Source organism: Mastomys coucha, unplaced genomic scaffold, assembly GCF_008632895.1.
Source record: "Mastomys coucha isolate ucsf_1 unplaced genomic scaffold, UCSF_Mcou_1 pScaffold15, whole genome shotgun sequence".
Taxonomy (NCBI): domain Eukaryota; kingdom Metazoa; phylum Chordata; class Mammalia; order Rodentia; family Muridae; genus Mastomys; species Mastomys coucha.
The window spans coordinates 116,275,437-116,296,778 of NW_022196897.1; the positions used below are offsets into that span (position 1 = coordinate 116,275,437).

At 45.6% G+C, this 21,342-nt stretch overlaps 1 protein-coding gene across 1 annotated transcript in view; it reads right to left on the reverse strand.

Moving 5' to 3' along the window:
- Positions 1 to 757: 757 nt before the first annotated feature.
- The window catches only part of CUNH20orf194 (chromosome unknown C20orf194 homolog), a 133,412-nt gene continuing 112,827 nt past the window's right edge, over positions 758 to 21,342 (reverse strand). The window contains exons 28-37 of the mRNA XM_031371926.1: positions 21,230 to 21,342; positions 20,117 to 20,154; positions 13,222 to 13,357; positions 10,834 to 10,920; positions 8,116 to 8,222; positions 7,733 to 7,807; positions 7,036 to 7,238; positions 5,578 to 5,643; positions 4,242 to 4,335; positions 758 to 3,724 (exon numbers count right to left, since the gene is read on the reverse strand). The exon at positions 21,230 to 21,342 is cut by the window's right edge and continues 13 nt beyond it. Coding sequence (XP_031227786.1) covers positions 3,606 to 3,724; positions 4,242 to 4,335; positions 5,578 to 5,643; positions 7,036 to 7,238; positions 7,733 to 7,807; positions 8,116 to 8,222; positions 10,834 to 10,920; positions 13,222 to 13,357; positions 20,117 to 20,154; positions 21,230 to 21,342 — 1,038 coding nt within the window. The 3' untranslated portion in view covers positions 758 to 3,605. The remainder of the gene's footprint in view (positions 3,725 to 4,241; positions 4,336 to 5,577; positions 5,644 to 7,035; positions 7,239 to 7,732; positions 7,808 to 8,115; positions 8,223 to 10,833; positions 10,921 to 13,221; positions 13,358 to 20,116; positions 20,155 to 21,229) is intronic.

Genomic DNA, 21,342 nt, shown 5'->3' on the forward strand with positions numbered 1-21,342 from the left:
CTCCTTGGTTGGTGGTTGAGTCCCTGGGAGCTCTGAGGGTACTAGTTAGTTCATATTGTTGTTTGTCCACAGCAAACATTTTTAAAAAGATTTATTTATTGTTTTATGTAAGTACATTTGGGAAGGTCACCCTCTTCAACTTAGTGTGAAGCTTTGGGAGGGACACACATGGACTGGTGAGGGAGGAAGGGGACACCCACTTAGCCAGCCAGATCAGCCAAGTCAACCCTGATGATCAATGGGGTGACAGATGTCACAGCCAGATCATCCTCACATCCGGTTGCTAGGAACTGAACTCAGGACCTCTGGAAGAGTAGTCAGTGCTCTTAACTGCTGAGCCCATCTCTCTAGCCCCAGTTACGTAGCAAATTTAAGGCTAGCCTTGACTACATGACATCGTATATGACAACAACAAACAAACAAACAAAAAGAAAAAAAAAACAGGTGTTGGGAGTGGGGTTGTGAGCCCAACCTGAGCCTTGGAAGGGGGAGGAGAGAGAGAGAGAGAGAGACAGAGAGAGAGAGAGAGAGAGAGAGAGAGAGAGAGAGAGAGAGAGAGAGAGAGAGAGAGAGAGAACATGCCAGGGCGGGTGACTGTGTGATGTGATTTTTACCCTGTGAAGGAGTGCTGGGGGCTCCTCCCTCAGAAGTCCTAGCCAGGAGCATCAAAGCCAGACTGAGAAAGTTTCTAGTACCCAGGGTTCCACCCTCCAAAGCCACACCAGGGACACTGGGGGACAGGCAGAGACAGAGGCAGTTGTTGAGTGACAGTTTATTGGTCCTTAGCATTACATCTTAATCTCTGGAGTGAAATTCACAGACACAACTGCAGATAAAAACATGTAAAATAATATAAAAATAAATTGAAGGCTACTTTTATATATTTACTGAATTAAGTAGTGTAATAAATACTATAATAAGCAAAAAGTTTCAATCACACAATTCAGTTTCACTGAAGTTATAGTAGTGTTTGTAAATATGAATTTTAAATTTTAAGTTACAAATATTAAAGCATTGAAAAACTAGTATAAAAGTGAATTTTGGCACGTAAGTGAGCTCTTCATTAGTATTTGACGGTGGGACAATGAGAAAGCCACTCCCCACCTATTTTTTGAGGTACAGCTTTCCAACTAGTCAGCAGCGCGGCTGGAACACTTAACAGTTCACAGGCTTTGAACTGAGCTTTTCCCTTTTGAGAAGCCAGAGCTTATTACTGTGCAAAAATTCTCCAAAATCCTAACAGGATTTAGGAGGGGCGTTTTTATTCATCACAGCCTGAAGGGCTATGTCTAGGCCTCAGGTTAGAGAGCCTGAGGCCTTGGTGGGGCTAACTTGCCTCCAAGATTTGCTTTCTTTTCTCCCTCCAGTCAACAAAGGGGAATCCCGCAGGAAAACCAAACCACCCATAACTTCAGTGACTGCACCACTATCACACTCATTCTGTGATAAGAACTGAAGCTGCTAACAGGAAAGCCGGAAGAAAGCATGTAAGCCCGGGAGGGCTTCTGCCTGTCCTGGGAGCTGATCCCTAAAATCCTTGCTGGGTTCCTGATACCCACTTCTAAGATTAGAGGCTAAGACTATCATGGTTTTCCCTCTGGAGATAGCCTTAGACCACACTCTTTGACTCAGAGGAATCAAGTGGATGTTAAACCCCCGTCAAAGTCAAGGGACCTGCAGGTCACAGGGACCGGCACATGGGCAAGCAGATCCCCCTCCTAGTCCTCAGAACTCAGTGTGTGGTTACTGCCACCCAGACTTCTGAGGAGGCTAGGGAGCATCTATGGAGGCTTCGGCTAGCTTGCCCTCTTGGCTTAGAAACTGCTGAATGTTCCTTCTGCCTTTTCTTCAACCACAGTTTCATATTCAAGTTGAGGTAATCAGTGTTCCCTCTAACAACGAGAGGAATGGGGGCAGTGGGGGCAGGTTGGTGAAAGCACATGGCTATGGGACAAGGGTCAGAAACCAAGCTCATCACGTAGCACAGCCCCAACCCCTCTTTAAAAACTTTTTTTGTGCAGCAGCCAGACTGCCAGGCCAAAGCAGCCAGAGCTCTTAATCCAGAGCTCCACTGAGAACTTCACAGTAACTCTGCAGGAAATGAACTGGCCTGTGGTTCTTCCCCAACCCCCCAAAGGAAGTAAGATAGCTTGTGGTCCCCCCTTCCCTTTTCTAAGGCTGCTAGCTCAAAGTTTAGTTTTTAAAAAGAGCTTGGTGAAGATAAAGGGCGCTATAATAACTCATTGCTTATTAGTCAATTGCACTTAAATCTATGTTATTGATCCCCAGCCAGAAGTCAGGGCTCCCAGACTAGAGCTCAACAGGAGGAAGGGCCTTGTCACCACTGTGGCTGGGGCTGGGACTGAAGCATATGGGCCTGAGTTTCACAGCTTTTCTTAATGCAAGAAATCTTACCCAATGGGACTTGTAATTTAGTTTGCTCAGCTTCCAATTTTTTTTCCTAACATAAGTATATTTTACTGACGTCCTTGATTACTACTTTGCTATTTGCCCAAAGAGCGCTGCGTTACCAGGCACATGGACCCATGTGCTCCATCTTACCTCTCCTTTGTGCCAGGGCCCTTTCTCAAAAACTTCTCTACATTACAGAACACTATGCTGGTTTTACTATGTGCTTCTTCCTAAGGCATGCAAAAAGTATATAGACTCAGAAAACGTTTACAGTCCAGCAGCAGAGGCACTCAAGTCCTAGCAGACATCACCGTTACTGACCTTACTCCTCACACTAATTAGGATGGTCAGTCTTGGGAATGCATGTTAGTTTACCTTTGCTGTACTGTACGGTCCAACCTAAATCAAAACCACTGGAGGGCATTCTAATTTGGATATCAGAATTTTTCAAATTCCTGGTCCTCAGGAACCAAGTAAACAAATCCAGGGCCAGGGGCAGTTTTGGGAGGTTTTCTGAAATGTACTGGCTTCCATGGGAGAGGTGGGGAGGCTGGGTTCTAGAGACCAACAGCCCCCAAATGGTTAGACCCTGGGCCCAAGACGAGCTAGTTATTGGAAATTCACCTCAACCAGGAGGTGAGGTACTTCAAGGCTCGGGCAGCAGGCCTGCTCTTCTCCCTGAATTAGAGAACCAAGTGATGCCACAGAGGACCTCAAGGACCAACCTCAGGAGGTGCTGCTATTAGTGAAGGAGCCTTGCATTTCTAGAAAGCATCATATCTTACTTCCATTCATCCCACAGAGGTGCTCTTATCTAGAAGGCATTGTGGATCTCTGCCTGGTCACTGCTTAGGCAACCAGGGGTCCTTCCAAATCCCAGCAGCTACAATGTGCAAGCCAGAGGCTTCTCTTCAGCCTTACATGCTGTCCATCAGTGCAATGGAGTCTTTTACCAGATACCCACAGCTGCTGTTTCACAGGGCACTGCTAGCTACTCATCCTGTGCCCCGCCCTCACTCAGTGGTCCACACAATGCCTTTCAGGGTGCAGAGAGAAGAGAGAATAAAGACAACATGTACTACACTGGCAAGCACAGGCCAGGGAGGACAGAGCCAGCCCCTTCAGGAGGGGCCTCCAGGAAAGCTGGACACCATTCATTCATTCATCTCTGGTGGGCATGGGCCCGGCTATCTCTAGGGCTTCGGCTTCTGCTCAAAGAGGTCGCGGAACTCCTGCTGCTCCAGCTCACGGTTATACCGCTCAATCTCCCGATTGGCCTCTTCCACATAATCATTCATGAACTGGTCCATGACTGGTACCTAGTTAAGGAGGTGAGCTGTAAACCTGGAGGACAAGAAGGGCAGCTTATCCCAGGGGATCTTGTGGGCAGGTGAGGCATAGGAAACCAAAGTTCTGCCACAAGGTATCATAGCTACAATAAGGATAGCAGGTATCCTGAAGTCCTACACCCAGGCCCTTGGGTTTTATTAGCACACTGAAGCTCGTAGCCTTGCATCTCACCCTGTCCATCTCCTCACACATGGACTGCTCTAACAAATCTTCAATTTGTTTGTCATGACCCTGTTGTTACCAATGCTGCCTACAAACCACACTTCACAAAGTAAACATCACAACTGCTCGATAAAAGGCAGATTTAACACCAACATGGACTGTGTGCCTGTGGGTTTTGTCTGTGTGAGCCCCCCAGGACTGCAGACCCTGCCTGTTCCTAGGGTGTATCTATGGTGGTCCTAGCAGACTCCTGTTTTGCAGGAGACACTTTTATCTCTCAGATCTTCACATTACAGCCAAACTGTTTCCAAGGATACGTGGGTGAAAATCGGTCTTGTCCCCAAAGAAGTTAACAAACTGGGTGCCATTGTAAAAGTAGCCTGCAGGTAGAGGGTCCAAGTGGCGTTTCACCTGTTGGAAATGAATCCTGTTGCATTATCTGACAACTTTTTATCATTTCATTCATTCATTCATTCATTCATTCATTCAAAACAAATAAATAGTGCTATTCATGGTGGCCCACACCTTTAATCCCAGCCCCCTGTAGGTAGAGGTATAAGGATCTCTAGGAGTTTGAGGCTAGCCTGGTCTACATAGTGAGTTCCAGGCTAGCTAACTGCTTAGGTAGCTCAGTAGTTAAGAGTACCAGCTGCTCTTTCAGAGGACCCAGGTTTAATTCTATACACATACATGACCTGTAACTCCAGTTTCAGGGGTCTGAACCTTTTCTGGCCTCTTCAGGCACTAAGCATACTGCACAGACACTGGGACTAGTGACAGCCCATGATGGGGCTCTGGCTGTGGCTTTTGGTCTTTTGTCCCAGGACCCTTGATAAAAGACCTCCAAGGGCATGGGCTTGGGAAAGGAGCTTAGAAGTCAGACTGCCATTAGGAAGGTTCACCTAGAAAATCTCATCTTGGCTTTAGGATCCCATAGCCTTCCTATGAACATCTCTATCTACATAGCTTTCTTCTGGGCCTTAGATGACTTCTGTGTGGTTCATCTTAAGCAGAGATCTTGTAACACTACATACATGTACCAGATCTTTTCCACTTCACCCAAAGGTCTCAGCAGCTGTGGTCACTCCACCTACTGAAGCTACAAGGTTAGGCTCTGTACTGGCTGGTTTTGTGTGTCAACTTGACACAGGCTGGAGTTATCACAGAAGGGAGCTTCAGTTGGGGAAGTGCCTCCATGAGATCCAGCTGTGGGGCATTTTCTGAATTAGTGATCAAGGGGGTAGGGCCCCTTGTAGGTGGTGCCATCCCTGGGCTGGTGGTCTTCGGTTCTATAAGAGAGCAGGCTGAGCAAGCCAGTAAGGAACATCCCTCCATGGCCTCTGCATCAGCTCCTGCTTCCTGACCTGCTTGAGTTCCAGTCCTGACTTCCTTTGGTGATGAACAGCAATATGGAAGTGTAAGCTGAATAAACTCTTTCCTCCCCAACTTGCTTCTTGGTCACATTTGTGCAGGAATAGAAACCCTGACTAAGACAGGCTCCTTGACCAGCGCCCCACCACCCCCCTACCCCCCTGTCTCTTGAGAGAAGAAAGACTGCCAGGACATCCTACAAATAGGCCCTTACTCTGGGAACCCAAGACAGCAGAACAAGTCTAGCACAAGCCATGGAGGAAGCTAGAGCAGGGCACTCACATGGATGTTCTTGATCTCCTGCTGGGTCAGCATGCCTCTGGTTTTCAAAGCTTTCCTCTGAGGCCTCTATGCAGACATAGAGAAAACAGACATTTCAACAGAGCTGATGGAGCACAAGGGTAGCTGAAGGCTCCAAAGAGTTTGTGGCCAGTTACATATCAGAGACCCCAGAAGAGGGAAGAGTGTGTGAGCTGGCTTTCATGGACACACTATTTTGTTTTTCTACTCCTGAGGAAACTACTTTCCCACCAGAACTCTGCAAGATAGCCAGCACCAAATGTGGCCAAGCCCAGTGCTTTAACAAACGAGCACAATCCTGCCTCTTGGCAGGTTCTCATGCACAGCCCACAGCAATGGCAGATAATGCGCAAAAGCAGCCTGAAGTTCGAAGTCTAAAACATTTAAGACTGCCTAAACAGGGAGTCGTGACACATACCTGTAATCCCTGTACTTGGGAAGTTGAAACAGGAGGACTAAAAATTTGAAGGCAGTCTAGCCTACATAGTAAGATTCAGCCTAACGTTCACAGCTAAAACACTCAATCTCCTAAGAACACCTCCTTAAACAGAAGGAAAGGCAGAAGAGCTTACCCACACGAGGCAGCTCACAGCTCCTAGAAGACTATCACCAACGTATAAAAGATCCAGGGCCTAGCAACCCTACTCCTAGAGTAGGCTGATGAGCCAAACCATCAATATTTCTGTGCTAGGAGACTTAGCACCCACAGCTTCTAAAGAATCTGGGTGTAAAAACATATACAGTGTTGGGGCTGGAGAGATGGTTCATCAGTTAAGAATACTGGCTTCTCCTCCAGAGGACCTGGATTTGATTTCCAGTGCAAAAATTATCTGTTCTCTCCAGTTCCAGGAGACCTGGCCTCTTGTGGCCTCCACCAGGCATGCATGTGGTACAGACATACATGTAGGCAAAGCACCTGTACACATAAAATAAAACAATAAAAGCTACAAGATCACCATTAATCTCAGCACTCTAGTGGCAGGAGGAGTTCTGAGTTTGAGACCAGCCTAGTCTACAGAGCAAGTTCCAGGACAGCCAGGGCTACACAGAAAAACTGTCTTAGAAACAAAACAAACAACAAAAAACCCAAGCTGGGTGTAGTGGTGCATACCTTTGAACCTAGTACTAGGGAGGCAAAGGTAGGTATGAATCCTGAATTTGAGGCCAGCCTGGTCTACAGAGTTCCACAAGAGCCAAGGCAGAGAGAGACCTTGTTCAGAAAAACAAAACAGAACAAAACAACCACCCCCCGCCCCCGCCCCATTCAGTATTGCCATGTCTGCCTGGAGTTTCCCCCACGGCTTCGTCCTAATCCCAAATGTCCCTCAGAGTGCTGGCTGAGTCCTGAGGAGTAGACTGGGGGTGCCAGAGGGAGGGTGAGGGGCTCCATAGGGTGGGTTGGTCATATCCAGGCCCAGCAGTATACATTTTGCAAGTCACCTGCTTAGCTGACTGTCGAAGCCAGTCTTTGAGGCTGTCCTCCTTCAGGGAGCAGCCAATGAACACAAGGTAGCATTCCGGCTGCCCATTGTCTTGAGGGGTGCTTCTTGAGTTGGGGGGTGGCGTGGGTCCCTCCAAAACTGGCACAATGGTCAGAGAGTTGGTTAAAGTGTTGTGGCAGACCTCCATGGTCTTTTCAGAATCTGCACAGAGAACACATTTGTCCCTGAGACCAAATACCAAAAGAATGCTCCACGGAAACAGCGTTGGCAGATTGACAGGTTCCTAAGAACTGGCACGATGGAAAGGATGGGGTACAAGTTTATGGCTTGGTTGATGTGGGTGATCAGACACACTGTTGCCTGGGCAGAGGAACGTAAGAGGAAGGAAAGGCCAGGTAGGCAAGAGGAGAAGATGGACCATTCCCCATGGTATCTGCATTGACAGTGACACTCAGGGAAGCGGCAGCCTCTCCTCAGGGCTGGAAGGAGGGCTAGGAGGAGGCCATGGGTCGGGGTGCAGTTCTTTGGAATGTGGGAGCTGGAGATGTGAGTAAAGTAAGTCAAGAGCAGAAGGCAGATTCTCCACTGTGGGAAGACAGGACTGGAGCGGGAGGTCCTCAGAGCAGAGCAATGCCAGAAGACAAAAGACACCATGAGCTGTGAGTGTCCACACTACCAGGATTCACCCCATTTACCTGAAAACTTCACTTTGCCAAGGATATGGTAAATGTTTCCGGAGAAGGGACTGGGCTTGATGGAAGACTGAATTGCTGGTGGAGGAAAAGGACAGGGGTGTCAGATACAGGAAGCAGAGGTCAAGCTTAAGCCAACATAGCTGGAAAGGTCAGGGTCAAAGGAAGGGTTCAGGGTTCAGAGCTGCTATCTCCATCCCTCCCAACCAGGGCCCTGCCACTATTTCCATGGAGTGACCAAGGTATGGCCATACATGATCAGAAACAGGCATTGAGCTCATCAGACCCCCAACCTGGCTTTGAGAAAACACCAAGGACACTGACTGAAATGAGGCCATGGGGAAGGGACAACTCTTCTATCTGGGGTGAAACATGTCACAGCTCACCTTTACACTTGGTCACAAAGCGGGTTTTCTCCAGGGGACGGTCAAACCACACACAGATCTGAACCATTAGTGGGAAGACGGATCCAGCATCAAATTTACCTTCATACCTTAAAATATTTTTAAATATGTAAGTACAAGCATTTTTAAATTTATTTATTTATTTAATTTAATTTTATTTTTTTGGTTTTTCAAGACAGGGTTTCTCTGTGTAGTCCTGGCTGTCCTGGAACTCACTCTGTAGACCAGGCTGGCCTCGAACTCAGAAATCCGCCTGCCTCTGCCTCCCAAGTGCTGGGATTAAAGGCGTACACCACCACCACATGGCTCTTAATTCTCTTTTTGAAACAGGATTTTATATAGTGTAGGCGGGCCCTAAACTTGGTGTGTAGTTGAGGCTGACTACAGGCACACACCACATACTTGGGTTGTGTGGGGCTAGGTAGCACTCTATAGCCAAACTGCACCTCCCTGTTAGCTGCTTCTTAGATAAGATACAATAAGGAAGTGTGATATGACCAGTCAGAGGTTTCTTCTAAGAATAGGCTGAAAACTTCTGATTTTTAGACATCAACCTAAGATTATTTATATTTTGAGACAGGGTCTTTCTGGCTTAGAACTCATAGTGATCCTACTGTCTCAGTCTCTGAAATGGTGGGCAAGCAACCAAGACCAAACCTTAAACTAATGTTTTAAAAAAACATCCCCCCCCCCCCATGACTAGGTTTCTCTATGTAAGCCCTGGCTGTCCTGGAACTTGTGCTATAAATCAGCCGGGGATTAAAGGCATGGGCTACCGCTGCACGGCTTAAAAAATCATTTTGTCTTGTTTTACAGCATAGTGCAATCAGTTTTTAAATTCACATAAATAATTGGTGGTAGAAGGGTTGTGTCTGAATCAAGTAAGTAAGGATGGCAAAGATAATCTAGAAAATATGAGAGATTAATTCTGGCCAGATTTGAACTATTTTTTAACAAATCTTTGTATCCATTGTATACAGGGACAAATGCAGTCAGGGCTCAATAAAACAGGCTCTGAGGTGGGAGAGATGGCTCACTATGTAAGGTGCTTGCCATACCAATATCAGGACCCACATTTAAATCACCAGCAATCATGTAAACTACGTGTTGACATATGCCTGTAACCTTAGTGCTGGGATGAGATTCGGGGTGGGGGGAGGGTATCCTAAGGGCTTGCTGGCCAGCCAGTGTACTCAAAACAGTGAGCTCCAGGTTTACAGAGACAAGAGACATTGTCTCAAAATACAGAGAGGAAGACACCTGACATTGACTACTGGTCTCTATGTGCTCAGGCACAAACAAGTGCACTTGCACACACACACTTATGTTTGTTCAATACACAGAAACAGGGGAGTGGGGAGGATAGGTTTAGAGCTAGATATGGTGGCTTAATTCTGGAACTCAGGAAGTTGAAACAAGAGGACCACCATGAGTTCAAGGCCAGCCTAGGGTACATACTGAAATTCTGTCTGTCTGTCTGTCTGTCTGTCTGTCTGTCTGTCTGTCTGTCTCTCTCTCTCTCTCTCTCTCACACACACACACACACACACACACACACACCAAAAAGCCTGGCACAGTGGACCAAGCCTGCAGTCCCAGTACTTGATAGCTGAAGGCAGGAGAGAGCAGGAAAGGGTGTTCAAGACTAGCCTGGGAATGGTAGGACTGTGTCATCAAAGTGGGCTCTGGACTCAGGTAACCTGGTAGGAATCTAGCTCTTTAGGTTACTAGTTGTTCTCTTGGATACATGAGTGAACTTCTTGCTGCTTCTGTTATCTCATCTATAAAATGTGACAATAATGGCATTTATTATACATTATGCTGATATGAGAATAAAGAAGTGAAGACTGGCAAAGCTCTGAAGCAGCACTGCCCGGCAGAGCTTCCGGCCACTGTGGGAATGCTCTGGTTCTGCACTACAGGGCTGTGCCTACCAGCCACAGGTAGCCGAGATGAGCTCTACATTTTGTTTGAGTTTTACTAATGTATATTTACATTACACTCAGCAGCTGTGTGGCTAGTCCAGAGCAGTCTCAGAACAGTGCGAGTTCCGGGGACAGCTCAGGTAACAGTGGTGAGCAAGACTACAGTAGACTTTAAATGGCTCCTTTCCTCATTCCGTGGAGAGGCTGTGAGGCAGCTGTATAGAACAGCCCATAGACCTCAATAGCAGAAGCCTACCTCTAGATGAGATGGCAAGAGAAATGACTACTGGGCAGAGCGCTTTTCTACTTTGGAAGTTCAAGTCTTGGTACCTGGGCTGGAGAGATGGTTCAGAGGTTAAGAGTACTGACTCTTCCAGAGGTCCTGAGTTCAATTCCCAGCAACCACATGGTGGCTCATAACCATCTATAATGAGATCTGATGCCTTTTTCTGGTGGGTCTGAAGACAGCTATAGCGTACTCATATACATAAAATAAAATAATAATTCTTAAAAAAAAAAGTCTTTGTACCATGCCACAACGAGTTACTATACGTGGCGCCTGCAGGATGACCTCCTGAATGGCACCGTCCAGAGAGCCTTTGATGTGGGGCACCAGCCCGACAGGACTACTGGTGCATGGCCGGTTATCCCAGCTAACACATGTGACCCTTGGGAAGCATATCTGCTCTTCTCATTTTTGCTTTCTCTGCTGTAGATGAATAAGCCATTTGGCTCACATTTCTTCTTAAAGCTACAATTCAGTAAAGATACTTGCCAGCCGGGGAACAGTAAGTATCGAGAACGTAGCATCTGGGGACTTGAAAAACTATTTTCTGAGAGAATCAGCTCAATGTCTTCATTCCTTTAAAGACACAGAGAAGACAGGTTAATCAGGATGGTGTCAATGTTAACATGTTTCCTCCCCGCTCATGCATGCTTTTTTTTCCTGACACAGGAAAATTAGTTGTATGTACATCAGTTCACTTCTAAATACTTAAATACACATCCTCCAAGGATAGCTTCTCATAGGCAGAGGCAGGCAGATCTCTGTGAGTTCGAAGACAGCTTGGTTCCACATACACAGTGACTTTCAGACCGGCTAGACTACATAGAGATCCTGTGTTACAACAAACAAAAGAAAATGAAACAAAAAGGATACTTCTTCTTACAGGACCATGATATGCTATTACACCTGAGGAACTTAGTTCTATAACCAGCAGTAGTAAATGTAAAATTTTAGGCCCTTTCCCTAACTCACTGAATTAAAAAAAAAAAAAATTTTTTTTTTTTTTTGATAGAAGGTCTCCTGTAGCCCAGGCTGGCCTTGAACTCACTAAGTAGCTGAGGATGACCTGATCCTCCTGCCTCTCCTTTTTCAAGTGCTGATGCTGTAGTCATGAAGCACCAAGCCTGGTCTGTGTGGTGATGGGGATCAGGTGCTGGTGTCTTCACCAACTCACAGCAGAGAGACACATGACAGCAGAATGCCCCATTACTGCTTTTGTGGTTTAATCATTTGATCAACACAGTGCCTGCCAGATCTCAAGAATGTAAAGGTGGGGGCTGGAGAGCTGGCTCAGAACACTTGTTATTCTTACAAGGACATAAGTTTGACTCAAGGCTCTCCTAGTGGCTCACAACCATCCATAATTTTTGTTCCAGAGGATTTAACGCCCTTGTCTGACCTCCCTAGGCTCCAAGCAAGCATGTGGTACACAGAGTCATGTCTCCAGCCCGCCATCTTATGTCTCTCTGTGTAACTAGGGACTGGATCTAGGGTGTTGCCTAACGCTCAGCCTTTTTCATGGGTGCTGAGGGCTGACCTGAGGTCTTCATGCTTGTGTGGCAAGTGCTTTACTCACTGAGGTATTTCCCTGGATTCTAAAACTGTTTTCTTTTAAATTTATTTTTGTGGGTTCACACTTGAAGTTGACCTCTGTCTTCCATACCAAGGCCCACAGAGATGTACCTCCCAAATGCTGCTCAACGTGTGTGCACACGTGTAGCCATAGTATGTGTATGGATGTTATACCACAGCTGTGGGAGTCACTTCTCTCATCTGCAATGTCAATTCCAGGGGTAAAGCTCAGACTGTTGTGCTTGGTGGCAAGTGCTTTTACTTGTTAAGTCATCTTGTTTGCTGAGGCTGGTTTTGTTTGTTTGTTTTTGAAGACAGGGTTTCTTTGTTTTTTGTTTTTAAGATAAGGACTTAGCCAGGCGGTGGTGGCGCACGCCTTTAATCCCAGCACTTGGGAGGCAGAGGCAGGTGGATTTCTGAGTTCGAGGCCAGCCTGGTCTACAGAGTGAGTTCCAGGACAGCCAGGGCTACACAGAGAAACCCTGTCTCAAAAAAAAAAAAAAAAAGATAAGTTTTTAGTATGTAGCCCAGGCTGGTTTGAACTTGAACTCATCTTGGTTTCTCAAAGTTTGTACCAAGGCCATGAAGTAAAGCAGTCATTTCTCTCACGATTTTAATGCAGGAATCATCAGAGACAGTCCTGATTTCCAGTCTTCAATGTGTAAGTGACTCTGACAAAGCAAGCTATCTAAACAATGATAGCATGGTGATAAACGGGTTCTCCTTGGTGACTTTTACGGAGCATTAGAAGTACTGTAACATAGAAGAATGTAGTGGTGCTTGATTTTAGTACACAGCCTAGTAGGCTGAGGCTGGTCAGTCTCTGCGTTTCAAGCTACCCAGGGCTTTAGCAAACAAACAAAACTAGCACTTTACAGGGATGGAGAGCAGATAAGAGCACTAGCTGCTCTTCCAGAGGACCCTGGTTTAATTCCTAGCACCCACATAGTAGGTCACAATCATCAGTAACTTTAGTTCTAGAGTATCTGACACCCTCTTCTGGCCCCCACGGGCACCAGGCATGCATGTATGCACAGACATTTTTTTAATGTATATAGGCAAAATACCTACATACATTAAAAAAATAATAACACTTTTTTATATGTGTGTGTGTGTGTGAGTGTGTGTGTGTATGTGTGCTCACACACACACACACACACACACACCCCAGCATGCATGTGGAGGTAAGAGGACAATGTACAGTAGCATGTTCTTTCCTTCCACCATGTGTGTCTGAGGTTTAGTGGGAAGACCCTGTAAGCCAGCCAGGTGCTGGGCACTAGAGTGAAGTCTGGACAAGTTTACCTTGTGACAATCCCATTTTCTGCAAGAATGAAGGCTGCGTTAGGATTGGAAGCCCTGATGAGGGTCTGCAGCTGAACAAGGAGAGGGTGCCTCTGCTCCGTCGTGTGACTGGTAAACACCACATTACTCACCACGCCTGGAGAATAAAACAAAAACTAATCAGCCTTCAGAATCCTGACTGGGAATGTAGGCTCATGCAGACAGAGTGAGCCTCTGCTCCTTCCACTGACCAGCTTTTCTTGGTCACCTCTGCCCCAACAAACCTAGCCACCATTCTTTCTCCCTGTCTAGGAACTGCCACATCTTAAGATTATATGGACTTCACCTCTTAGTCCCTTCACTTCCTAATCTCATATACTTTGTTTTATGTTTGCTTAGCTTTTGTTTTATTTTTGAACCAGGGTTTCATATTGTAGCTTTGGCTGGCTTGGAACTCACTATGTAGAACAGAATGGCCTTTAAATTGTGATCTTTCTGCCTCTGCCTCTTGAATACTGGGATTATAGGTATGTGCCACCTGGCTGGCTTTTTGCTTTTTGAGACACGATTTTACTAAGATGCAGCTCAAGCTTACCTGGAAATCATAATGTAGCCCAGGATGGCCATGGATTCCCAGCAATCCTCTGACTCAGGGTCCTACATATTGGGATTATAAACTTGGGCCACAAAGCCTAACTGCTGTTCCCCTTTTTACACTCTCAAAATTTATGGTGCGTGTGTGTGTGTGTGTGTGTGTGTGTGTGTGTGTGTGTGTGTGTCTATCGTAAAAACTTGAGGGGGCTGGAGAGATGGCTCAGCGGTTAAGAGCACTAACTGCTCTTCTGGAGGTCCTGAGTTCAACTCCCAGCAACCACATTATGGCTCACAATCATCTGTAATGGCCATCTTCTGGTGTGTCTGAAGACAGCTACAGTACACTCACATATATAAAGTAAATAAATCTTTAAAAAGAAAAAAAAAAGAAAGGAGCTCATGTAAGTATTTGTAGAATGGATAACAATGCCATCACTCCACAACTTTTATGAAAATCTAATTGTCTACAAAACCATAACATAATTATACTTCTTCCAAACTCATACTTAATTTCACATAACTATAAACACTGATGTAGGGGCTGGAGAGATGGCTCAGAGGTTAAGAGCACTGACAGTTCTTCCAAAGGTCCCGAGTTCAAATTCCCAGCAACTACATGGTGGCTCACAGCCATCTGTAATGAGATCTGATGTCCTCTTCTGGTATGTCTGAGACAGTGTACTTACATATAATAAATAAATAAATCTTTTTTAAAAACCACTGATGTAGGCCACTTCTGCTATAAGATAATCTGCCTTTTTGGGGGTGGGTGGGTCAGGGTCTCATGTAGCTCAGGATGTCCTAGAACTCACAATGTAACTGAGATTGACCTCGAAGTTCTGATCCTCCTGCCTCCATCTCCTAAATTCTGGGATTACAGGGATGCACTGGTTTATGGGGTGTTAGGGATCAAACCCAGAATTTCTCAAATGCTAGGCAAGCACGCTATCAACTGAAATACATTTAGAACCTCTCCAATTATATTTTTGTTATTCATTAAAGTTGTTTTTTGAGATGAAGTCTCACTTTGTAGCCTTGGCTTGCCTGGAACTCATTATGTAGATCAAGTTGACTTTAAATTTACAGACCACTGCCTGGCTATCCAATAATTTTTTTGTTTGTTTCTTTTCATCATTCTTTTTTTTTTTTTTAAGATTTATTTATTTATTTTATGTATGTGAGTCCACTGTAGCTGTATTCAGACACACCAGAAGAGGGCACTGGATCCCATTACAGATGGTTGTGAACCACCATGTGGTTGCTGGGAATTAAACTCAGAACCTCTGGAAGAGCAGTCAGTGCTCTTAACCGCTGAGCCATCTCTTCAGTCCTATCCAATAATTTTTAATTAATTAACTAATTAATTTTTTAAAGACAGAATTTCTCTGTGTAGCCCTGACAGTCCTGGAAGTTGTTCTGTAGATCAGGCTGGCTCTGAACTCAGAGATCCGCTTGTCTCACAAGTGCTGGAAATAAAGGCATGAACCACCACTGCCTGGCTAAATAATTTTTATTTATTATCATTTTGTGAGAATTTCAAGCATAGGGGGGCTGAAGAGATGTCTGCAAATAGAAAAGATCTGAGTTTCTTAGCTGCTGGCACATCTCCATCAGAGTTCATGGCTACCTGGTCCAGCTTTTCTATATATGTGTTTGTTCTTTATTCATTCCCCCGATACCCAAGTCAGGTTCTAAGAGTGGGACAGTCAGGTTGTAGCACATAACAGATGATTTTTAAGACAATCTCACATATCAGTGTTGGACCCAAAAGTATGTGCCACATGCCCAGTGTAAAATATTTTATTTTACATTTTAAAGACTTTAATTTATGTATATGTGTCTGCATGAATTTATATGTGCCGTGTATCTGCAGGAGCCCAAAGAAGCCAGGTGTTAGAATACCTGGAGTTATAGGAGGTTGGAAGCTACCCTGTAGGTTCTGGGAACTGAACCTGGACTCTCTACAAGAGCATTAAGTTCTAGTAACTGCTGAGCCATCTTTCTAACCTCCCTTAAGTTTTAAATGTATGTGTTTGTGTCTATTTCATCGGTGTGCATATATATAGCTCATGGAAGCCAGAGGTGGTGTATTCAAGGAATTATGGAAGGTTGTGAGCTGGTATGGATGCTGGTAAACAATCCTGGGTCCTCATGGAGGAGCAGCAAGTGCTCACGATCTACCTCTCCAGTCCACTTCACTGATTTAAAAAAGGCTACTTACATTCCCTTTCACACTAAGATAGACTTTCCTCACTGCCAGTGCTAGGGAAGCCTCCAAGAGAGGGGACACTGGTGACATCTGTGCTTGGACACCTTTACTTGGGGATTGCAGGGAAACATGAAACATCACTGTGTAGACACCTATGCCTTGGTGCAGCCTCATTTTGTAGGGGTAGGATTCTAGGTCAGGAACTGGGCACAGAAAAGGGACTTTACTGCATAGTGAAAAAGCAAAAGGATTATCTTTGGCATTCCTTAGCCCAGCTATGTAAACTGCTACCTGCCAAGAGGAAATGCCGTCTGTGGGGCAGGTAGAACTGTTGTCTAGCACACAGGGCACACACGCCACAGTGAGGAGATTCACCTTACCGGGGTCAGGAGCCTCTTTCTGCTCTGCATCAGGAGAGAACACCAAGACTGACTAAGATTACCAGCTAAGCTATAAGCAAGCAGCCTAGTGTGGCCTGTTACCAAGAGCAGAGAAACATGTTTGAGGGCTTTCAGCAGCCTAGGAATAAATGAAACACTTTTCTTTTCTTTTTTTTTTTTAAAGATTTATTTATTTATTTATTTATTATATGTAATTAAGTACACTGTAGCTGTCTTCAGACACTCCTGAAGAAGGAGTCAGATCTCGTTATGGATGGTTGTGAGCCACCATGTGGTTGCTGGGAATTGAACTCAGGACCTTTGGAAGAGCAGTCGGTGCTCTTAACCACTGAGCCATCTCTCTAGCCTGAAACACCTTTCTTTTACCTCTATTCACTTTTAAAAGCAGGGAGTAAAAGCACCTTCACTTTGCTTACAGCATTCTTGAGCCCTGCTAACCCTGATGTGCGCCTGTGCTATCACCAAATGCTGCAGGATATTAAGCACAGAAACAGCACACTTCCAAGACAGCCATCTAGTCTCTAATGAGAAGGAACACACTTGATTGTTCTCATTTCCTGTCCATCCAAGGTGAGCCATATCAGTCAGCTCAGAGTCCTCAGGCCCAGACACAAATGGAAGAAAATTTACCAAGACACTACAACTCCTGAGTTCCTTGGCATTCAACGGGTCAAGATTTGGGTTGTGTGGCAGGGCAGTATATGCCTTTAATCCAGCACTAGGGAGGCATAGGTAGGTGGATCTTGTGAGACCAGCCTGGTCTATATACTAAATTCCAGGAAGCTAGGGATACACAAAGAGACCCTGTCTCCAAAGAAGAAAAAAGAATCAATGGATGGCATCAAGCTCCTCTTGCCTGCTCGTCAGCAAGTACAAACTTGGAGACACACTGCCGTTGAACAATGTGTCAGAAGGGACCATTCCCTTAGCACTACTAAGGGCTAAGGGAATTCAGCCTGGCTCAGCCTAGAAGGATGAACACTAAAGAGTTTTTCTGGTTGAGCTACCAGCCCAGGGCTGCTCCAGGTTTATGGATAATGAAGACAGAGCATTTCCTCAAGGCTCTCTGCCAGGGTACCTGACCATCTGTGCTTATGTTCCACAAAGAAAAGAGGGAAGATGCTGGGGGTGGGTGTGGAGGGGGACGGGACCACGGGACATCAAGATGTGGCTTCAACACTGACAAGAAGACAGGGCCAAGGCAGGTTACCACATTTTTTAAGTTTGTTTGTTTGGGATGGGATCTCTCTTTGTAGCCAAGGTGCCCTTGAACTTGGACAATTCTCCTGCTCCAGGCTCCCAAGTCTGTGATTGTCAGGTTAAGCCACAAGCCTAGGTTGGTCAGCGAGTGCTACCTGCCAAGTTAATACTTCTCAGCTTCCTCAGAAGTTATCACTGTCTAGTTGGCCTTCATTTCCCAGCTCTAGCTGTAGAATTTCTCAGATGTCTTCTATCAAGACCAGTGGCTTTCTCAGCCCATAGGCTTATTTTTCAGTGAATAATTTCAGAAAAATAAAACTTTTTTTTAAAAAGACAGGGTTTCACCTGGCAGTAAGTAGTGCTGCACGCCTTTAATCCCAGCACTTGGGAGGCAGATGCAGGTAGATCTCTGAATTCCAGGCCAACCTGGTCTACAGAGTGAGTTCTAGGACAGCCAAGGCTACATAGAGGAACTCTGCCTCAAAAACCATGACTGAATCAATCAATCAATCAATGAAGAAGAAAGTAAGTTCACGCCAGCCAGGGCTACACAGATTTTAGGTCAAACACAGATACAGGCATACACCACACACACACACACACACACACACACACACACACACACACACACACACACGCACGCACACGCATACACACACAGTCTCACTATGCAACCCAGATGATTTTACTACCCAGCCTGTGTCTGCTACTCTCTGAAAGAAATGGCAATTGTTTCCTCAGATAGGGTCTTATTATATAGTCCCAGACTGGCCTGGAACTTACTATGTCTTGCCTCTAACTCAGAAAGATCCACCCGCCTCTGTCTCCTGAGTGAGTATTGGGATTAAAGGTGTTAATCATGCCTTGTTAGAAATGACAGTTTCTGAAAGCATTCCGCTCCAGCTGTCACTGCTCCGATGGATGCCCTGACGTTGTTCCCACTCACCATGTGCAATGTCTAGCTGGCTATTCTGATTCTGACTTGCCTTCACTTCTGACCCGTCTACTCAGATATTCCTGCTGAGGTCACCAGCGCCCTTCATAGTTACAAAACTCATGGGTTGTTGTTGTTGTTGTTAAACTGTCTGTCCCTTGAGGTCTCTACAACATTAAACCTAACTAATTTTTCCTGGCCTTGATATTTGAAGTCCTGTTTCTTCTTGTTTCATCGTTCAGTCTCCAGGATTTCCCAATCTCCTTCACATCTCTAGTCTTTTAACCTTTTCAACTCCACATCTGGATACTGAATATCTTGTCTGTGCCTTTTGATCATGGCTTTCAAGTCTAGAACCAAGGACCAGAATGCCTCCCTCTTATCTCCTGTTCCAATGTTCTCTCTTGTGCTTTTTAGCCAAGTACAGAGCTATCTCCAGCCTTTCTAATCCTCTAAACTAGAAAGCAGAGGTATCCTGAATATCTTTTTTCCAATTTATGTCCTACAACTAGTTTGTCAACAGGTCCTACTAACTGAATCAGCCAGGCATGGTGGTGCATACCTTTAATCCCAGCACTTGGGAGGCAGAGACAAACCTCTGAGTTTGAGGTCAGCCTGGTCTACAGAATGAGTTCTAGAACCACTAGGGCTACTCTGACTTGAAAAACCAAACCATAACCACCAAACCCAACAAATCCTGACTCTACCGAGATTAGACATTATGGATAGATACAGACAACCTTCATTTCACTCTGCTGCTGAAGGCAGGCACAGCGGTTTATACTACTCTTGGCATGTGGGAGAAGCAGGAGGATCAGGAGTCCAAGGCTAACTTGGGCTACACAGTTAATTTGAAACCAGGTGGGACTACATGAGACTCTGTCTCAAAAAAGCAAAAGGGGACTGCCTCTACCTGGTATACCAAGTCCAACAGGAACATTCTTCCTCCTTAAGACTCCTGCCTATGCAGCAGCTAGCTCAGCTGTCTGCTAGCTTTGCTGTCCCTGTGGTCCAGCAATGGGATCAGCAGGGCACAAGTATGCTGGGGACACAAGCTGTTTTCTTCTATCAGATATTTGCTTGCTGGGCTGATTCAGAAAGCTCAACCCCAACAAACATATCCCCAGTCAGCACCCGCCCCCCCACTGAGGCACATGCCCCATCCTCCCCCCAGGCACATGCCCTATCCCCCCATCCCCCAGGTACATCCCTGTCACACATACCCCCACCCCACCCCCACCCATCCCCTGAGACCACTGAGCACTGCAGGGAATTTATAATTTATTCTGGATCTCCAGGACCCTTAAGGATCTTGCTGATTTAGAGGTTCTATTTACTGTCCGTCATCAAGGCCAGGGCAGAAGTTGCTGCTGCTGCTGCCACTACTGGAGGAGCTTTAGTACATTAAAAGAGAAACTCTGCTGTCTACCCAGCAGGATACAAGGAAGTTGCCAGAGCTTTCCCTGGAACGATTCCATATGCTGTAGTTTTCAGAAAGGCAACAGCATAAAGGACAGACTACTGTATTGGGTCAGAATGTGACAAGCGTATAAACAGGAAGTCCAATATATTGCTTACCTTGTGAACACTGGTCAAGACATTTAGGAAAGAGAAATCTAAAGAGAAAAAAAAAGTATTTCAAAACCATTTATTTCACAGTGATCATTATTTCCCATAAAAGCATGAATCTGGGAGATAATGCATGCTAGGTGGTACTAAGCAATGAGTAACCTATAGGTATCTAAGATAGTCACACAGACACTGAAGTTCCTATTCTACAGAAATCCCTACATGGCACATTGCAGGGAGGATCTCAGATTCTTCAGATCATAGGAAACAGAGAGAGAAGGCAGGCTGCCTCATCCAAGCTTCACCTTTGTAATTTCAGGGGGTCAGTGAAGCATTTATCATTGAATTCCTGAATTACAACCTCAGCCCAAGCTGGTCTTTTAGAAAAAATATACTGTTGGGCTGGAGAGCTGGCTTAGCAGATAAGGGCACTGGTTGTTCTTCCAGAGGACCCAGGTTTGATTCTCAGCAGCTCACAGGCATATGTAACTCTAGTTCCAGGGGATCCAACACCCTCTTCTAGCTTCAACAGGCACTGCATGCATGTGGTACATGTACTTAAATGTAGGCAAGCCCGACGGTGGTGGCGCATGCCTTTAATCTCAGCACTTGGGAGGCAGAGGCAAGCGGATTTCTGAGTTCGAGGCCAGCCTGGTCTACAGAGTGAGTTCTATGACAGCCAGGGCTATAGAGAAACCCTGTCTTGGAAAAACCTCCTATGTCTGCCTCCTTAGTGCTAGGATTATAGACATTCAGCCACCCCACTTAGCTTTCTCAGATTATTTCCTCCCTCCCTCTCTCATTTCCTTCCTCCTCCCCTCTTTCTGTTCCCTTCTTTCCTTTCTTGCATTGCTTGGGACTGAACCTAAGGTCCACTACATACACTTGGCAAAATCCACTCCAATAGATCCTTCATGAACACTTACTATGCACTAAGTACTGAAAAAACAAGGCTCCTGTTCTCACGGGGCTGAATGAAGCCTGTCTTCCATAATCTCATTCAATATGTGGCTCCACAAACCAAACATGTGGAAAGACCTGCCTCATTCTCATGGGGAGGGAAACTCACTACAGTTGACTTCAGTACCACATCATGGGCTGGAGGTGGTCCTAAGTATCTACCTGTGCTCCATGTAGCAGCTCAGGGGCTCCACACACACCGTGACAGCACCAATGATGAAGTAGGACTTGACGTTTGGGTCTGGGTGAGTCTGCAGGGCTTGCACAACATCAAT